The following is a 20,232-nucleotide window of genomic DNA, read 5'->3' as shown; positions in this document are numbered from 1 at the left end:
CAACCCCTTAACTCTCAGGTTGAGCCCTTGAGTTCTGGGGATGGCAGGACTTAGGCGAGGTTTTGATGAGTGAAGGAAGGTCCAGAAACAGGCCAAAGGTTGAGGCAGGTGGCATTCAGGCAAAGTAGGTTTCCAGGCAGAAGTCAAACATGAGAGATCAATCCAAGGGAAAACGGGAGGAAGAGGCAAAAGGCAGGACAGAAGAAGGTGGGAGAAGAATCTGAACTGGGCAGATGAAGACAAGGATAGGCACAAGAGTTAGTACACTAGGTAAAGCAAGGCAAGGCAGGGCCATGTGCAGGAGAAGCAAGGCTGTAATGGGTACTGGAGAACAAGGCAGGAACAGGAGCTGGAGAATAAGGCAAGATCAGAAATGAGGCAAGGACAGCAACATGTACTGCAAGGCAGGAAGACCTGTTGATGAGGTGCTGGCCAAGAGTGCAGCTGAGGTTTAAATCCCCAGCTGACACCTATGTCATCCTCCAGCATCTTCTCCTCCCTTTTCTCTTCTCCTCCCAAATCCCCAGCATAATCATCCTTCTCCCTCCACATCACCTTTGCATAATCACCCCTCTTCCCCCCACTCCTCCCTGTAAATTTACCCCTTTTTCTTTCCCCATTCTTGCACTTAATATCTCCCTCTCTCTTTCCCCCACCCCTGCTATGCAATATTTGTCCCCTCCCCTACCCCCTGCAATGGAACATCTACCCTCTCTCCCCATCCCCTGCTCTGCAATTTCTGTCCTTCTCTCTTCCCTATCTCCTGCCCTGCAACATCTGCCCATTCTTCCCTCTTCCCCTGCCCTACAAATTCCTCCCCCTCTCTTCCCCCCATACTTTTGCCTCTCTCTCTTCCTAATCCCCTGTCCTTGACATCTGTCTCCTCTCTCCCTACCCCCTGCCCTGCAATATCTTCCTCATCTATTCTCTCCACTCTTGTCCTGAAATATCTTCCCCCACTCTCTTGTCCCCCCACTCCCTGTCCTACAATATCTGCTTCTTTATCTCCCCCTACCCCTGCCTCTTATCTTCTCTCTTCCTCCCAGCCCTGTGCCCTGTAATGTTTTATCTTCTTCCCCATCTCAGGCCCTTAACATCTGCCCCTTCTCTTTCTTTCACTCCTGCCCTGCAACCTCTATATAATCTCTCTCCCCCCCCCCCCCGACATACACACACACTCTCTCTCTCTCTCTCTCTCTCTCTCTCCCTCTCCCTTAATCCCCTACCCTTCATGTTCTGCAATATCTCTCAAGAATTCCTTGGCAGCATCTTATCCCCTACCTCTCTGTCTTTCTTCACAAAATTGCTTTGAATAAGCAGCAGGTGCTATTGCTAGGGAATTTCAATCTTCCAAGTGTTGATTGGAACACCCTGCCTGCAGTGTCTTTTAGACCCGGTGAGATCCTGGATGCCCTGCAGGGAGAATTGCTCTGTCAACTGGTACTGGAACCCACATGCAGACGGTGATATTGGACTTCGTGCTATCCAATGAGGGCAGTGTTTCTGTTGTTTGTGAGGAAGATCAGTATTCAGTATTAGAGCTAGTGGCATGCGGTGATTTACTCATTGCACACCTTCACCTTCCATAGTCTCTCCTCCCACTCTCCTGCCATAATCACAAACCCTTCCCACCATCTACCTCATATCTCACTGCCATAATCACCTTCCATCCTCACTCCCCTCCCATCCCATGGGCATAATCTTCTTTATTTCCCTCTTCCTCAAAACCTCCCTGGTATAATCACCTTCCCCTTTCTTTACTCTTCACCCAACCTTACCCCACCAGCACTAATACCAGCATAATCATAATCACTCCATTTCCTAACCACCCATTCTCCTGGCATAATTATATCCCTTCCTTTCCCTAACCCCTAACATACACCTGCCATAATCACCTATTCCATCTCTTCCACTGCTATACTCATCCTCCCTTCCCTTCCCACTGTCTCACTGCCATAATGACCCTCCCTTCCCTCACCCCCACATATCTCTGGCATAATCCCCTCCCTTTCCTTCTCCCCCACACCTCCCTGGGACAATTGCCCTTCCCCCACACCTTCTGCCATAATAATTGTCTTTCCCTCATATCCCATCCTCCTGGCATAATCACCTTTCCCTCCATACTTTCTCTTCCATTACTTCACCCCCACACCACCCTGGTAAAATAACTTTCTCCTTACTTCCTCTTCCCTTCCATATCCCTGGTATAATCACCTTATCCTTCCCATTCCTCTCACCCACACCCTCCTGGCATAATCTCTTTCACTCCCCTTCCCCCAGCTTAATCTCCATCCTTCTCTCTCCCACTTCCACCCTCTGACATAATCAGTGTCCCTTTATCCATCCTGTCCCCAAAATAATTACTCCCCCTTCCCTTTCCCTCTCCTCACCCCCTTCTACCAGAGCCACTTTCTCTGCTCTCCCACACACATCCTATTTGCATAATCACTTTCCCCTCCATTCACTATCCCTACCCCCAAGCATAATCTACTCCCCTCCCCCCCAGTATAATCACCTTCCCCTCCATTCACTATCCCTACCCCCCAGGCATAATCACCTCCCCTCTCCCTTTCTCCCCCCCCCCCCAGTATAATCACCTTCCCCTCCATTCACTATCCCTACCCCCCAGGCATAATCACCTCCCCTCTCCCTTTCTCCCCCCCCCCCAGTATAATCACCTTCCCCTCCATTCACTATCCCTATCCCCCAGGCATAATCACCTCCCCTCTCCCTTTCTCCCACCCCTCCAGTATAATCACCTTCCCCTCCATTCACTATCCCTATCCCCCAGGCATAATCACCTCCCCCCCCCCCCCAGTATAATCACCTTCCCCTCCATTCACTATCCCTACCCCCAGGCATAATCACCTCCCCTTTCCCTTTCTCCCACCCCTCCAGTATAATCACCTTCCCCTCCATTCACTATCCCTACCCCCCAGGCATAATCACCTCCCCTCTCCCTTTCTCCCACCCCTCCAGTATAATCACCTTCCCCTCCATTCACTATCCCTATCCCCCAGGCATAATCACCTCCCCTCTCCCTCCCTTCCGCCCCCAGTATAATCACCTTCTCTCCCCTCCCCCACTCCTGCCCTCCTTGCATAATTATCTTCCCTTCTTTCTCACCCTCCTGGAAAAAATCATCCCTTCCCTTTATTTGCACTGACGTTATCCTTTTTCCTCCAATGGCCCCTTTGTGGCTCCTTTCCCCGCACTCCAGCATCTGTCCTGTACCCGTTTCTTCCCCTCACCTTTTTTAACTGCTCTAAGCATCATTGGCTGTAGCAGAAGTAGTTATAGAAACTGAATGCCTAACTTTCAAAGCTTTAAGTTGGGGCACTCCTTTATGCCTCTGTTTATTTGCCCTCATTTTCATTGTGATCCTCCTAGCAGGAGCTCTTAGTGGTGCCTTCTAGAGATGTGAATCGGAACTGAAATCGGATCCGATTCTGGTTCCGATTCACATCTCTAGTGCCTTCTACTAAAGAAATACACATTGAGAGATCTAGGGAAATCTTGTTCTCTTTTTTATTTTCCTGTTTATGGAATTCATTACCACTTAATATCCAATCTTTTTTTCACATTTTTCACACTTAATATGATTTTATGTTTCATTTTATTGTTGTATTATGTTTTATTGTTTTATTTTACTATTTGTTTGTTAATTTTAACTGCAGACTTATTTAGCTACTTGTAAAAGAGGCGATCCGGGCTTGTCCTGGGGGTCGCCGAAAATAACGCAGGAGCGGGTGGGAGGTAAGGCAGACAGACAGAAAAGGGGGGGGGGGGTGCGTGTAGGAGAGTGGGGACTGGGGGACCAATGGCAGCAGGCAATTTAAAAAGCTGCACTGCCATTGGACAGCAGGAGTCCATTAATGAAGCAGGGCTAGTGAAGAGCAGTTAGTGAGGCATTCGGCAGCGACGAAAGAGGAGGCGATTTTGCTTCCCTTTATTTGCTGTCCAACTCCTCTCCGGCCCCGAGGTCCCATAGCTGTCGTGTGGCTTGGTTCCTTTGCCATGCGGCGCGCAAAAACCAAGGCGGTGGGCAGGCTGCAGACGGGATCCCGAGCACACCCGCCTGTGAGGTCCCGATCGGCCCGAGTCGCGGCTGCGGCTGCCACTTCAAAACTCGTCAGCGTGAGTACAGCGGCGGATCCGAGTATCCCCGGTACCTCCCCCCCGATCCCGGGACCCCCCATCGCCGCGCTCCTCCCTTACCTCTCTGACTCGGGCGAGAGCGGGCCAGAAGCTGCTGCCGGGCCGTGCCCCAGCCCCCCTATTGCCGCCCCATTAGCTTCCCCTCCGCCCCCCTCCCCCTTCGGCCGAGTGGACACCGCTCTTACTTTTACTTTTCTGGACCGCTCACATGGCGAAATGGCCGATACCAATGCCGGTTTTGCTGCTTTCCCTTCCGTCCGTGCGCTTTCCGCTCCGGCCGTTGCTGACTGCTCGCAGTTCCCACGTGGTACCCGCCACCTCCGAGAGCCGCGAACTTCCAAGCCCTCGGCACCCAGACCGCGCGGTCGCGGCTCTGCCCGCTACGCTGTGTCCCGCGCCGGGCTCTCTCCAAGCCCTCCCCCTCTGGCCTCGTGGCGTCGAATGGCTCCCAATCCCAGTGTTTCTGCCGGTAGGCGCCGCAGCGGAACTGCGACTGCCAGGCCGCGATCCCGCCGCCCACGTGAAGACTTGGCCGCCATCCTACCCCTGCCTCCCGGGCGCCCCCCTGCCCGGGTAGATGCGACTGCCCTTCCTACCCATGCCGCGTTAAATGCCGCGGGTGCCCCCCTGCCCCCCGGGGCGCCCCCGGCCTCACTTGCCTCCCTGTTCCCTATCTCATTCAGCAGCCCTCACGACGCTGCTGCGGTGTCTGCTTTCCTCGAGCAGATGGCCAAGGCCGGATACGGGTTTTTCCCGGTTTCTGAGCCCCCCCATAGGGACAGCCAGGGTTTCGGGACGTGGCACTCAGGACCTGCCCCCCCCCTCGGGTGGCCTACTATTTCCTCCTGGCGAGGAGGGAGACGGATCCGGTTTCCGAAGAGGCGGTCCGCTTGCCAGGGCTGCAGGGACTGCGGTCCATACGGAGGATGAACGTCCCGGTCCTTCTCACCGGGAGGCCTGGCGTGATCGGATTGTGACTGGAGCGACACCCGGTACCCGGAGCGGCGCCGTTGCCCAGGACGAGGCGGCTGCAGGTAAGGCCCTAGCCCCCACGGGGGTTTCCGGCGTCCGAGTTAGGGGTAAGAGGTCCCGTCCTGCCTCTCGTTCCCCGTCTGCCTCCTCTGCCTCTAGCTCCAGCGAAAGCACGGCTCGCACGAGGCTAGCCGGATCCGAGGGTCCAATATGCGATGTTGGCCACCCTGCATTGGCATCTTTGACCGAATTATGGGAAGAGGTGCCTAGGAGGCTGGTCAAACGCATTCGGAAAAGAAAATTTGTTGACATTTTTAAGTTGTTGGAGGGGCGTAGGGGGGGAAAGAAAGGCTCCAAGAAAGCCAAGAAACGAGCTACGCGGCGGGGTACCGGGCCTCGAATCCCCAAAAATATTGTTAACTGGGTACGCGGTTTCCTTCGGCTAGCCAGTGTGGTTAGTCATTTTGATGCTTCTCAATACGGCTCCTTACTCTCTTATGCGGACAGTATACTTGGCGCATTCAAGGACTACGACGGTTGGGCATGGCTCAACTACGACGAAAAGTTTCGTGACAAAATGGCGGGAAACAGGTTCATGTCCTGGGGGTCCCAGGATATTCACTTATGGCTCACGCAAATGACTAACAAAGGCGTGCAGTCCAACCGGAGTGGCCTGAAAACGGGGGGAGCGACTGCTCCGGCGCACCCGGATCCCGCTGTGGTCACGGCTGTGCAGTCCTTTCGGACTGGCCCCGGAAGAAAAACCGACCTTGGGAGCAAACGTTCGGGTGCTGCAACCGACATATGTTGGCGGTTCAATAAACTTACCTGTCTCTTTCCCGACTGCAAATTTAGACATGCGTGCGCCACTTGTGGCGGCCCTCACTCCGCCCTGCGATGCCCGCAAGGGCAAACTGCTGGGACCGGCAAAGGAGCCAACTGACTGGTACATTTTTAGCAAGGCCGACTCTCCGATCCACTTGAGTGCGCTGCTTGCTTCCTTACAGCATTATCCGGATCGTCGTGCGGCTCGGCTTCTTGATGAAGGTTTTCGTTTTGGTTTTCGCATTCCTTATGAAGGCCCAGGGTATGGGGGGCGGGCTAGAAATTCCCGTTCAGCGTTTCGGTTGGCTTCGGTAGTTAGGACCAAGTTGGCTGAGGAAATGGCCTTAGGACGAATAGCGGGCCCTTTCTCCAGCCAGCCTTTTGAAGTGATGCATTTATCGCCTTTGGCGGTTATACCCAAGAAGGCGCCAGGTAAATTCCGGCTCATTCTTAACTTGTCGGCCCCGGCAGGTTCGTCCGTCAACGATTTTATCCCTTCACAGGCCTGTGCCGTTACATATGCCTCCTTTGACGATGCGGTGGCGTTGGTTCGCGCGGCTGGTCCTGGGGCTCTCCTGGCAAAGGCGGACATTGAGTCGGCGTTTCGTTTGCTACCCATTCATCCGCATAGTTTTCCGCTACTCGGTTTTTATTTTGACGGTCACTACTTTGTGGATCGGTGCCTGCCCATGGGATGTGCTGTCTCCTGTGCCCTGTTTGAGGCTTTTAGTACGTTTGTGCATTGGGCTACGAACACGCACAATGCTTGTGAGGCTTCCGTCCATTATTTAGATGATTTTCTTTTCGTAGGCCCGGGAAACGGCGATGAGTGTAGTCGTCAACTAGCTGGTTTCCTCCATACCGCCGAGCGTTTGGGAGTCCCAATTGCTCATGACAAAACGGAAGGTCCGGTAACCCGGCTCACCTTTTTGGGCATTGAGTTGGATTCCGTGTCCATGGCTTGCCGGTTGCCGGTTGACAAGCTAGTTCAGCTGCAGGGCCTAGTCGCGCTCGTTAAAAGGTCGGCGAAGGTCACGTTAACGCAGTTGCAGGCACTAATCGGCTCCCTTAATTTTGCCTGCAGGGTCATACCTATTGGGCGTGCGTTCATTCGCCGTCTCTCTGCGCGGACGGCGGGCGTACGGGCTGGACATCATTTTATACGTGTTACTAAAGCGGTCAGGGACGAGCTGACCATTTGGGAGGACTTTCTCGCATCCTTCAATGGGGTGTGCATCATGCAAACGCCTGAGGTCTCTAATGAGGACCTGTCCCTTTATTCTGATGCGGCGGGTGCGTCTGGTCTTGGCCTCTATTTCCGGGGTAAATGGTGCGCGGAACGATGGCCGGCGCAGTGGGTCGCTGACGGCACGGTCAAGAATATCACCTTTCTGGAACTATTTCCCATCCTTGTGGCTTTGACGCTGTGGGGGGACGATTTAGCTAACAAACGCGTGGTGTGGTGGTGCGACAATTTGGGAGTCGTGCAGGTGGTTAATAAGCTGGCGGCTAGGTGTCCAAAGGTGTCGGCATTACTGAGAGAATTGGTGATATTGTGTCTCCGCTGGAATGTTAATGTTAAAGCGCGACATGTTCCTGGCACTCTGAACATCATTGCTGACGCTCTCTCTCGTTTTAAGTGGGACGTCTTTCGAGCAGCGGCTCCGCACGCCCGACCTCTCGGGGAGAGAGTTCCGGTATCCCTGTGGACGATTGGCAATTAGTGACGTCGGACCTCCTCCAGCGCTCTGTGGCGCCTACTACATGGAAGGCTTACCTATCAGGCAACCGATTTGTATCCCGTTTTCTGCTTTCTTCCGGGTGGCAAGGGGGTGCGGTGCGGGAAGGCGATGTCGTCGGCTTTATCCTGTGGGCTAAACGGGCGGGGTTCACGGTCGCTTCGGTGCGGCGTCATTTAGCTGGCTTTGCCTTCTTTCGCAAGCTGGCGGGGTTCGCTGGCCCGTTCAGTAGTTTTTTGGTGCGCAAGCTCCTGGCCGGGTGGGGCAAGGGTGTAGGCCGACAGAGGGATAGGCGTTGGCCTATTCGCTTCCCTGACTTGTTCCGGCTTGCAGTAGCATTGCCCAGGATCTGCCTGTCGGAGTGCGAGATTGCATTATTCCGGCTTGCCTTCACGTGGGCTTTCTTTGGGGCGTTCAGGCTCGGGGAGCTCGTGGCGCGGTCCAAAGGCGACACTGGAACGGCGGGGTTGCTAGTGGATGATGTCCGGTTGTATGCGCATAGCGTGACGCTCCGCCTTCAGCGCTCCAAGACGGACCACTCGGGTATTGGAGCGTGGGTATCCTTACCACGTGCATCCCATTCCCTGGTCTGTCCAGTCGGCGCCGCTCTGCGGTATGTGGTATTGCGGCCTCCGACTCGGCGGCATTTTTTAGTACATGCGGACGGGACTCCGCTCACACGCTTTCAGTTCACGGCGGTGCTGCGGCGGGTAGTAACTCTCCTTGGGTGGGACGCGAGACGTTATACCTCGCATTCCTTTCGCATCGGTGCGGCCACGGTGGCGGCTGAGTTGGGGTGGGCGCCGGCCCGCATTCAAGCCTTGGGTAGGTGGAGGTCGCCGGTGTTCAAGAGATACGTCCGGAAGGGCCAGGGTCGGGAGACAGCCGTCGGCGGCCTTGATTACTGATAGCTGTTTTTTCTCTTTCAGACACCCCCGTGTTCGCGGCTGCTGAATCGCCCCGAGATTGTGCTTGGATTGTGGGCCACTCTTTTGTCCATCGGGCTCAACGTCGAGCTCGGCGGCGCCCTTACGGGGAGAATCTGCGCGTGGCTGCGCAGACGGATGGCATGGTGCGCTGGCTTGGAAAAGGGGGCTTGAAATGGGATGCTTTATGCGACTTCTTGCAAGGCAACGTAGAAGTTTTCGGATTCCCGCGCATTTTAGTAGTTCATTTGGGGGGGAATGACATTGGGCGGCTCACTTGTCGTGAGTTCATTAAAATTATACGCAAGGACTTAGCGTTTCTCCTGAATCACTTACCGGGTACTAAAGTCGGATGGTCTGACATCATCATTCGACTGCGTCACCGGGAGGAGCCTCTGTGGCGCTCCGGGGTCAAAAAATTGAATCGCCAAATTGGCAAATGGCTGGTGCGGGAAGGGGGATTTTGGATCAGACATGACTGGTCTTGGGAGGTCCTGGAGGGTTATTTCCTTAGCGACGGGGTTCATCTTTCTGACGTTGGTTTGGACCTCTTTAATAATGCCTTGGAAGAAGCCATTCATTCGCAGTTGCAAGTTGGGCCGCAGTGGGGGAACAAGGGCAACTAATTGCCTTGTTTGTGGCGGTAAACCCGAGCCCTATGTGGTTATGTATTATTTGTATGTGGGGAAGGGTACGTTGGAGGGAGTGGTAATGCTCGTGCAGTTTGGGGCTGCTGCACGAGAAGGCCTAAAGAGCAAGAGGGGGCCGATGCTCAGGCCGCAAACTTACCCTCGCCGAGGATGTGGCGGGGTAGGTGAAAGGGGGGGGGGGCCCTAAGATGCTTACCATTGGGCCGCGATGGTAGGTGAAGAATGGCGTGCGGCACAGGAGGTGGAGGGGGGAGAGTTTAATTTTATACCAATGTTAAATGTGGCTCGGGTTAGGTTTAATAAACTGCGGCCTTATTTATTCCAACTTGTTGTTGTGTTCAATTTGTTTTGATAATGGTGAAATGTTTGAAGGGCGTGCCTGAACGACTGGTCCCGAGTACTTGCGTTAAAAGAGGCGATCCGGGCTTGTCCTGGGGGTCGCCGAAAATAACGCAGGAGCGGGTGGGAGGTAAGGCAGACAGACAGAAAAGGGGGGGGGGGGGTGCGTGTAGGAGAGTGGGGACTGGGGGACCAATGGCAGCAGGCAATTTAAAAAGCTGCACTGCCATTGGACAGCAGGAGTCCATTAATGAAGCAGGGCTAGTGAAGAGCAGTTAGTGAGGCATTCGGCAGCGACGAAAGAGGAGGCGATTTTGCTTCCCTCCCTCCCACCCTATCAGTTGTTCTACGCTCTGTTTGCCTTGTTCTTGGCTTGTCGCAGTAGGCGGTAAACCCGAGCCCTATGTGGTTATGTATTATTTGTATGTGGGGAAGGGTACGTTGGAGGGAGTGGTAATGCTCGTGCAGTTTGGGGCTGCTGCACGAGAAGGCCTAAAGAGCAAGAGGGGGCCGATGCTCAGGCCGCAAACTTACCCTCGCCGAGGATGTGGCGGGGTAGGTGAAAGGGGGGGGGGGCCCTAAGATGCTTACCATTGGGCCGCGATGGTAGGTGAAGAATGGCGTGCGGCACAGGAGGTGGAGGGGGGAGAGTTTAATTTTATACCAATGTTAAATGTGGCTCGGGTTAGGTTTAATAAACTGCGGCCTTATTTATTCCAACTTGTTGTTGTGTTCAATTTGTTTTGATAATGGTGAAATGTTTGAAGGGCGTGCCTGAACGACTGGTCCCGAGTACTTGCGTTATTCATTTTTATGTTAATATTTTACAGCGAGTTTTAATCTGTTAGCTATTTACATTAATTTGTTATGTACATCACTCTGTTTTACTAATGAAATAAGTTGTGTTTCAGCAAGAAACAAACATAAACCCCAGCATAACTGTCATTTCAGTTCTGATGCTTTAATTTGAGCCATATCTCATATAATGAGTCTCCAGTTTAAGCCATAGAATGTTCCACATCAATCAACAGAAAGTGTAACTTAACTTTCAGTTTGCTTTTTATGTTTGATTTTGCTTTTCACTGTCATAATATTAATAGACATTTGGTAAACTTGGTAAAATTACCGGTGCATAAGCTACTTACGGATACATGTTAGTGGGGGAGTCCAGCCTGACTTTGTGCATTTGGGGAAGTCATCCCTGTATTCTGGTTGGTATCCAGGATCACATATTAAATTAACTTTCTCATTTTCACGGTACACATTTCTTTCTGGATTGAGGTTGCCGTTGACCACATTTTGGAAATAACACACAATTTCTAGGGAAAAATGGATAATGGAACATATGAAAATAAGACAGTAAATTATAAAACAAAAGCATAATGAGGATGACATTCCAAAAATCTAGGCAGCTAACTTAGGGGGTTATTTTCTAAAGCTTTATCGCATGCGTTAGGGCCCTAACGCGCGCGATAAAACCATACCACATGCGAAAAGGGTCTTTTCGCATGCGATATGATGCAAATTAGGGGGAGGGGAGGAGTCAGGGAGGGGGTGGAGTCGGAGGTGGCTTCGCTGCCAGCGATAATGTTACTAACATTATCATCGGCAGTAGCACGCCGAATAGCGCCACCTTTCACGGTGGCGCTATTCGGTGCGAAAGCTGGCAGCTTTCGCAGGCCCGCCCCCCCTTTGCCCCCCACCATTTTTTGCAGGATTCATCATTCTGCGAAGAATGATGAATCCAGGCCTTAAGGAGTTAGGATTTTAAATCTGCCTAATTAAAATTTACTCCCACTGGTTACCATTTTTTTCAATAGGTGACTAAATGTAGGTACTTCTAAAAGTGGGCATGTTTAGAGATGGGATTTGGTTGGGTGGGATAAATTAAACACCTGGTGCTGATTTCTAGTGTTAGGTGCCTAACTGGTCTGGCCAAATCTAGGCACTGCAAATGCAAGTAGATATTTGGTCAGCCAGTATTCAATAACCATCTATCTTCCACCTGCCCAAAGCAAAATGAAGTGAAAGAGCAGACACCCCCTCATGAACCCTTCCTGCCTGATTTAAAACTTATCTGAAGCCAATAGTCCTTCTGCCCACCAGATTAAATATAAATTCACAAGAACCCTCCTTCTCACTTGCCCAATTAAAAATGCATCTCAGGTTTTGACAGCCCCTAGAACCTCCTCCCACCCACCCAATGGACCCTCTCTTCTCCCCTTCTTCTACCATCTTCCATGATGCCTTAAAACACTGCCCCCCGAAACTTCCCAGGTGGAAGCAGGAAGGGCATAAAGGCTTACCTCCTATTCTCAGCTGAAACATGCTGTTTCCATCACTGGCAGTAGCAACAAAGCCTTCAAACACTTATTATTCAGTGCACTGTTGAGATGGAACCAATCCCCATTCAGAATAAACTGGAGAAAACTTAGCTGGCTAGTTCTGCCAGCACTAAATAGCTAAGTTTAAGTGTCAAAAGGCTAAGCACCCTAATTCTAGGCAGCTAAATTTTCACCTCTTAGATATAGGATCTAACAACTAGATTTTACTTAAAATCAATTTAATTTAGGTGGCTAAAATGTTACTGGTTAAGTTAGGAGCTCAGTCTGTTATTTGTAACTGCCATATATCAAAATGGCCCCCTCTCCTGGGGAGGTTGTGTAGGAGTTCATTAACTCTGGCAAAACGGCCCAGTGGATGGCATCAGTTAGTGAAGAAGAGCTGAAGAAAGAAGACTAAAAAGAGCTTTTAGGCCTGGGCTCAGCCAGGCCTCTGTCATTGGGCCGAAGCTCCATCATCAGAATCTGACCTCTGGGCTGGACCATGGCATTGGGCCTTGGCTAAGGTCCTGGCATAGGCCAAGGCCCAGGGATGAGGACTTGGACTCCGGGCCAGGCCCATCATCAGGCCTGGGATAGGACTGAGGTCCTTGTATCTGGATCCAGCCTCCGGGCTGGGCTGCAGCATTGGTCCTGGGCCTAGGTCCTGGCCTAGGCTGATGCCCAGGCATTGGGACCCAGCTTCCAGGCTAGGTCCTGGTGTTGGGTCTGCGTCTTGGCCGAGGCCCCGGTATCAGGACAAGGCCTCCAGACATGCTCAACTTCAGGTCTGGATTTGGAGCAAGGCCCCAACATCATGATCAGGCAAGGACACAGCATTGGATTTGGCAAGTATGGTGGGGGTCATCAGGAAATTTACCAGGCCTGGGCCTTTGCTTGGGTCTCAGCCTGGCCCCAGCATCTGGCCAGGGCCTAGGCCAAGACTCGGGCATCCTGCTTGGGCATAGGCCACAGCTCCTTTTTCAGCTCATGGCCTTTGCCTAGGTGAGGCCCACAATTTTATCCTAGGCTTAGGTCGAGGTGCCGGAGTCGTGCTGGGGTTTATGCTGGGACCTTTGCTTTGGGACTCGGCCTACTCCCTAGCTGAGGACCCGATTTTGGGACTAGGCTTGACTGTTGACTTTCTTTTTTAATATATGTTTTCAAAACAAAACGAGATTCTTGGAATTTAAATTTAACTTGTTGCATTTTGAAAACAATCCAAAGTGAAATAGGAAATTTCATCTCATTTCCTATTTCGTTTCTCCTGATGCCCATCCTAATCAGAATATATCAAATGTTACAACTAAGTTACCTCCTCAGTACCTTAGATGGTAGAGTAGGATGGAAGCAATAAACATTGTCATTTCTCTTAAGATAAACTACATTTGTTCAGTGTTTCCATTGCCTTTTCATGCTGGATTGTACAAACATCTGGAAACTCTTCTAGTTAGATACCTCATATTGCTTTGAAGAATCTGAAACTTCCAATGGATCTAGGTGGGGTTAATTTCCCAAACCTTGCTTTATATCATAAAGCTTTTATATTGTGACAGGATTCATTGTGGCTTTTTGACAATCTGATTGCTGCTAAGCCTGTCTGGCTTTTGTTGAAGGAAGTGTTCCCTTCAATTCCTTTGTGGTTTTTCATTGAAATGTCCCTCTTCTCTCTAACAAAGACAATTTTCTATTTTCAGCTATTATTGCAGCTTTCAACTTTCTCTCTAACAGAATCAATCTGGGCTTTCACTTTTCCAGTCTCCATTGTGGTATAATGCTAAATTTCAAATTAATATGCTTCCTATCCCATGAAGTCATTGATACAGTAAAGGTATATGGTGTCTAGCTCATGTGCTTTCTAATGATCATTTAAGCCTTACACCAGATGTATACTGTATAGTTTGCCTGCTTCAAATTCAAATTATATTGTAGCATATAACATTAATTTCTCTGCTCTACCAGACCATCATCACTAAAAGTCAACTTGTATTGTGGTTTTTGCCTTCACCAAGCCTGTTTCTAGTTTTTATAAATTTTTGAAACAAAGTTAGCTCCAGGGGTGTGGGTACTGAGAAGGTGTGGGAGAAAGATGCTGGTATGGAGTTGGTCTAAATTCTGGGACAAAATAATTTGAATATCACAATGGGCTATGAAAATCCATGTTTTTCATAGCCGATTGGGTTCTGTGGATACCTGTCAAAATTGTCAAATGTGTGCAGTCCACGGATAATCTGCCTTTCTTGTGATAATTCTGCCGGTTTGCTCTCTGATTTTTGTATTAATTTGCAATATTACAAGGACAAGATTTTGGAGCATATTTTTGCTGTATTGCATTTTCAGATATCTCTTTCCTACAAAATTGTTATTTGGAAGTCTTTGGCCTTGGGAATTTAGTTATTGCATCAGGATAAATTACCTTTGGGCTTTATGCTTTCAGTTGCACTTCAACTTACTTTGCATCCCTAGAAAGACAATTCAGTTTTGGACATGAATTTGTGCTAAAATACTCTGTGCCTGTATTCTAAGTATGAGTTGGCTGTGTCAGAAAAAGATAGCCAAGGTCCTACTCAAAAAAATATATGGGGTGTGATTTTTTTCTGTTTCAGGTGTGACTCCCACTGTTTGACTCTTCTGTATCCTTTGTAATCCTATGTATTTGACTTGTTCTTGAAACACTGTATTGAGTGATATTGGATTCTGGTTTCATTGTGTTTGCTTTTGTTTTTGTTATATTCTTCACAAAGAATATTTCAAATCAATTAAAAGGTACAGTTTGGTGTCCAAAATGTCCTCCAATGTAGCTGTGACCTGGTTCGCAAAATGATGCCTTCCTGGCCCCCTGAGCTTATGTTATACCAGGACTGGACCAGAAGCCATAATGAGGTTTTTCAACTGGTGTTTAAGATTTTGTTTACTGAGCTTGAGGGAGTTCAGCCTCTAACTGCCCTGGCATTATGGAAAAGAGGAATCAATAAACTATTAAAAGTTAAAAACATTTGTTTTGCAGTTTTAAATACTGCCTTAAAAAAAACAAAACACTGAAGCATTAAGCAGTGAGACTGAATGCAACATCAAATTAAAGGAGAAAAAAAAAGGATCACTTGACCTTGAGAGCCAATTGGAGCTGAGATTCCTGCTGAGTCAACCAGGAACTAAAAATAAATGCTGATTTGGCTTTTGAATCTCCCATTTGTCCCTGTTTGTCTGGGGTCTGTTTGTACAAGAAATAGGAGCAGGGCACCTGTGCTTCTGAGGATCCTGAGAAAAAGAGGCTGCAGCAGCACAGATTTGGTTAAGAAATATGAGACCTGGAAGCCGATTTGAGATAAATGAACTGAGAGTCAGCAGGGAGCTTTATTTTCTCCATGAGAGCTGGAAGTACTTTTCATGAACTAGACCCACAGGGTACCACTGCCACCTTCACAATGACTGGCGGTTCTGAACAGGGACCGTGCATCCATTAGCCAAACTTAGGGGTGGATTTATCAAAATGCGGTAAGTACCGCATGCGATAGCAAAAGGGGTGTGTGTTATGCTAATATAGCATTTATTACCTGTGTGAAGAGCTAAGTGATAGACCTGTTGTATTTCCTGCATTCAACCACTGAGGGACCATTTTTAATGTGTGAGAGAGAGAGAGAGAGAGAGAGAGAGAGAGAGAGAGAGAGAGAGAGAGAGAGAGAGAGAGAGAGAGACTGGCCATAATATCATGGCCCATAGGCAGGTATTTGTATCCCTATGGTAGGCCCACCTAGTAACTCGAGGTGGGGATTAGGTAAGAGTGTAGGGGGTTAGGGACCACTTTGACATTCTACGTGACACCTATGAACAGTGGTCTCTTGTGAAGATTTGCTGGCCTTCGGAGTGAGGAAACTCACTCCAAGATGAGATTTGGGCAATGTTCTCTCAACCTAGCTTGATGTTACCCAGGTAGAGAGTCCATCAAGCAAGGCCAGCAAATTTTCACAAGTGACCACTGTTCTGTTCGTATGTGTCACGTAGAATGTCAAAGTGGTCCCTAACCCCTACACTCTTACCTAATCCCCACCTCGAGTTACTAGGTGGGCCTACCATAGGGATACAAATACCTGCCTATGGGCCATGATATTATGGCCAGTCTCTCTCTCTCTCTCTCTCTCTCTCTCTCTCTCTCTCTCTCTCTCTCTCTCTCTCTCTCTCTCTCTCTCTCTCTCTCCCTCCCCACCCCCCCAGGCTCTGAAGCTGTCAATTCAGCTGAAATTGGACTTACGGGAGACATTGCAAATGGCAATGAAACCTTACCACACAGCCTAACGCATTTGAAAGAGGTGTAGTTAAAATCGGCGTTACAGCTGTACAATAGCTCTTCGCAGACAGGCTAACCCACCCCTAATTCCTCCTATTTGCATCGCACCATACGATATGGTGCGATCGCATGCGTTAACAGGGCTTTTCACATGCAAAAACGCCTTATCGCATTTTGAAAAATGACCCCTATAGGTGGTTGGCTGTGGTGCCAACCCTTGGGGGGCATCAAAGAGCAGACAGGTGGTGCTGCGAGTGGAGTTCTGCACTTCCAATAAAGTTTAAATAATTGGCGCAAGAAACATTTGTAAGGACTATTTCTCTATCACACTCTCTACCTGCATTGGCTCTATAACTGAGCATTGTATTCATCGCCAATATTTCTAGCAAATCTTTTAAACATTACTTGGTGTCATTACTGTGTTTTGGGTCTCTGGAAGGATGAGAAGGATATGGATGATCAGGGGCCTCCTGGAATGGATACAGGCCATAGTTTTAGCATTGGTGTTTATGTATTTATTTATAAACAGCCTTCTTTTTATACCGCCTATAACAGACAAACTGTGCTATGCAGTTTACAACAAAAGTAAAAATAAAGCAATCAAAATACAAAGCATAGAATAAAACAATATCATACATTAATCATAATAACACAGGATTTTAGGTGGAAGCCAATTGAAAGTAATGGGCTTTCAATTATTTCCTTAAAGATTGGGGATGCTGTCTTGACACCCTCCCCCTCCTCCCCCCCCAAAAAAAAAATAATTTTGAACTCACAAATATATCTAAACTATTTTATTCTATAGTGATTTCCCCTCCCTTGGCAAAGGTGAAGTAAAATACCTCAGAAGGGTTTAAATAGAACTTGTGGCCTATTTACATGAAAATTAAAGTCTATCATGCCAAAAGTTTTGTGTAGTATTCTAGTGGCATCCTCTATAAAAATAAATAAATAAATATAATTAACAATGGTTTTGCACATTCTTGAAAACTGGTGTAGAGGTGAGGTAGTGGACCCTGCTAGGAAATACCTGGTGCAAAACATCCCCTTGGGCTCAGGTCTGCAAGAGACTATAAGCATAATAGAAGAAGTCACTAGTCTGGAGAATGTAAAAGTGATAGGAATGATTGATTGTCTTTTCTGTTTGCCACCATACTAAACATGTTATCTAAGGGCGCCACAAAAGGGGCCACTCCTTGAAAATTTCTAGTGTGAGGAGCGGCTGGCAGAGAAGGTGATTCAGCACCAAGTGGAAGCACTTTTACAGAAGAGCTCACTGATTTCCTTGCCAAGAAAAGTCAATTACAGAAGTAAAAGGAATGTTTGCCCCAGCAGAATCTCTCGGGGTACAGCATTTCTTATATTGGCTGTAGGCAAAGTAATGGAGATAGCCAGGAAGCCCAAGCATGAAAATACTTTTTACAAATAATTGAGGACATTCTCTGAAAAACTACCCATTCTTAGAGGGGGAATATTATTATGAAAATTGGATCAAAGATGCCATCTACAGTATATGGTCCTAGAGTGGGACTGTTCTGCAGAAAAGATGACACGGGTGAGTGTCTGAGTGGTCCTGATCTGGAGATAAGAACATAAGAAAATAAGATATGCCATACTGGGTCAGACCAAGGGTCCATTAAGCCCAGTATCCTGTTTCCAATAGTGGCCAATCCAAGTTACAAGTACTAGCAAGAACCCAAACATTAGACAGATCACAAGCTACTATTGCTTATTAATTACCGTCATAGCAGTTTATGGATTTATCTTCTAGGAACATATCCAAATCTTTTTTAAACCCAGTTACACAAACATAAGAACATAAGAAAATGCCATACTGGGTCAGACCAAGGGTCCATCAAGCCCAGTATCCTGTTTCCAACAGTGGCCAATCCAGGCCATAAGAACCTGGCAAGTACCCAAAAACTAAGTCTATTCCATGTAACCATTGCTAATGGCAGTGGCTATTCTCTAAGTGAACTTAATAGCAGGTAATGGACTTCTCCTCCAAGAACTTATCCAATCCTTTTTTAAACACAGCTATACTAACTGCACTAACCACATCCTCTGGCAACAAATTCCAGAGTTTAATTGTGCGTTGAGTAAAAAAGAACTTTCTCCGATTAGTTTTAAATGTGCTACATGCTAACTTCATGGAGTGCCCCCTAGTCTTTCTACTATCCGAGAGAGTAAATAACCGATTCACATCTACCCGTTCTTGAACTCTCATGATTTTAAACACCTCTATCATAACCACATCCTCTGGCAATGAATTCCAGTGCTTAACTATGTGCTGAGTGAAAAAGAATTTTCTTTGATTTGTTTTAAATGAGCTACTTGCTAACTTCATGGAGTGCCCCCTGGTCCTTCTATTATCTAAGTAAATAACTGATTTACATTAACTTGTTCAAGTCCTTTCATGATTTTGTAGTCTTCTATCAAATCCCCCTCAGTCGTCTCTTCTCCAAACTGAACAGCCCTAACTTCCTTAGCCTTTCCTCATAGGGCAGCCGGTCCATGCCCCTTATCATTTTGGTCACCCTCTTTTGCACTTTCTCCAGCGCAGTGCCAGCTATATCCTTTTTGAAATGCGGTGACCAGAACTGGTCTCACCATGAAGAGATACAGAGGCATTATGACATCCTCTGTTTTATTTTCCATTCCCTTCTTAATAATTCCTAACATTCTGTTTTTTTTAATCATCATAGCACAGTGGCAGAGGATTTCAATGTATTATCCACTATGATGCCTAGATATCGTCCATGGGTGGTAACACCTAAGATAGAACCTAACATTGTGTAACTACAGAAGGGTTATTTTTCCCTATATGCATCACTTTGAACTTGTCCACATTAAATTTCATCTTCCATTTGGAAGCCCAATCTAGTCTCGCAAGATCCTCCTGCAATTCATCATAATCTGCTTGAGATTTAACTATTCTGCATAATGTATGTCATCCGCAAATACATTAAAAAGCACCAGTCCAACTACAGATCCCTGAGGCACTCAGTTCTTGGAGGAGAAGCCCATTACCTGCTACTAATCAGTTTGACTTAGAAAATAGCCACTGCTATTACTAGTATCAGTAGTATGGGATATACTTAGTTTTTGGGTACTTGCAGGTAGGTACTTGTATCCTGCTTTGGCCACTGTTGGAAACAGGATGCTGGGCTTGATGGACCCTTGGTCTGACCCAGTATGGCAATTTCTTATGTTCTTATGTTATCTATTTAGGTGAGGCAGGTTTGTAACAGGGCAATTCTATCTTTTAAATCCTCTAAATTTATATTAAGGGTTTTTGTAATTCTTCTATTTTGAAGTTTAGGCACTGAGACTCAGAGTTTAATATAGTAACATAGTAATAATGGCAGAAAAAGACCAAATCGTCCATGCAGTCTGCCCAGCAATTTTCCTATGGTAGCAACTGCCGCTCCATGCAGGTTACCCCCATGTTACAGGTAGTAACTGCTGGGCAGACTGGATGGACCATTTGGTCCTTTTCTGCCATATTTTCTATGTTTCTATGCCGTTCCATGCAGGTTACCCCAAGCCCTGTGTTAAGGGCATTTATTTAATAAAACCCATCTGACCCAATGTGAACATCAAGTACTGACACCAATAGCTTCTTGGAATAAATAGGCCTTTCCTTGCTTAAGAAATACTTTTATATCCTCAATTAAATGAAGTGCTTGGGGCAGAGCATTCTCTATGGTAGGATTTACTAAAGAGAAAGCCCAATTTCTCGTGGGCTTCTTTTATAGAAGGAACATTTAAGACCCATTTCCTGGAGTCCAAACTGGAGAACAAAATTCTAAAAGCCCTGACAAATATGATGGTCCATCCTGCTTTATTGATTTAAAAAGTAAAAGCAGTATTTTAAAGTGAATGTGCTGATGGGGGGTAACCAATGTAACTCTCACAGTAGGGGGCTGACTTGATACCATCCAAGCCACCAAATGTTGTCAAAATTCAAGGCTCATAAACTAGAAGAAGGTAATCCTATATATAAAGTGTTACATT

At 47.9% G+C, this 20,232-nt stretch overlaps 1 protein-coding gene across 2 annotated transcripts in view; it reads right to left on the bottom strand.

The window, feature by feature from the left end:
* The window catches only part of CFH (complement factor H), a 633,102-nt gene that overhangs the window by 423,633 nt on the left and 189,237 nt on the right, over positions 1-20,232 (bottom strand). For both annotated transcript variants that reach the window (XM_029617534.1, XM_029617535.1), the window contains exon 7: positions 10,755-10,928. In XM_029617534.1, the coding sequence (XP_029473394.1) occupies positions 10,755-10,928 (174 nt within the window). The remainder of the gene's footprint in view (positions 1-10,754; positions 10,929-20,232) is intronic.

The sequence above is a fragment of the Rhinatrema bivittatum genome, chromosome 10, assembly GCF_901001135.1.
Source record: "Rhinatrema bivittatum chromosome 10, aRhiBiv1.1, whole genome shotgun sequence".
Taxonomy (NCBI): Eukaryota; Metazoa; Chordata; class Amphibia; order Gymnophiona; family Rhinatrematidae; genus Rhinatrema; species Rhinatrema bivittatum.
This window is presented reverse-complemented; position numbering and strand designations above follow the sequence as displayed.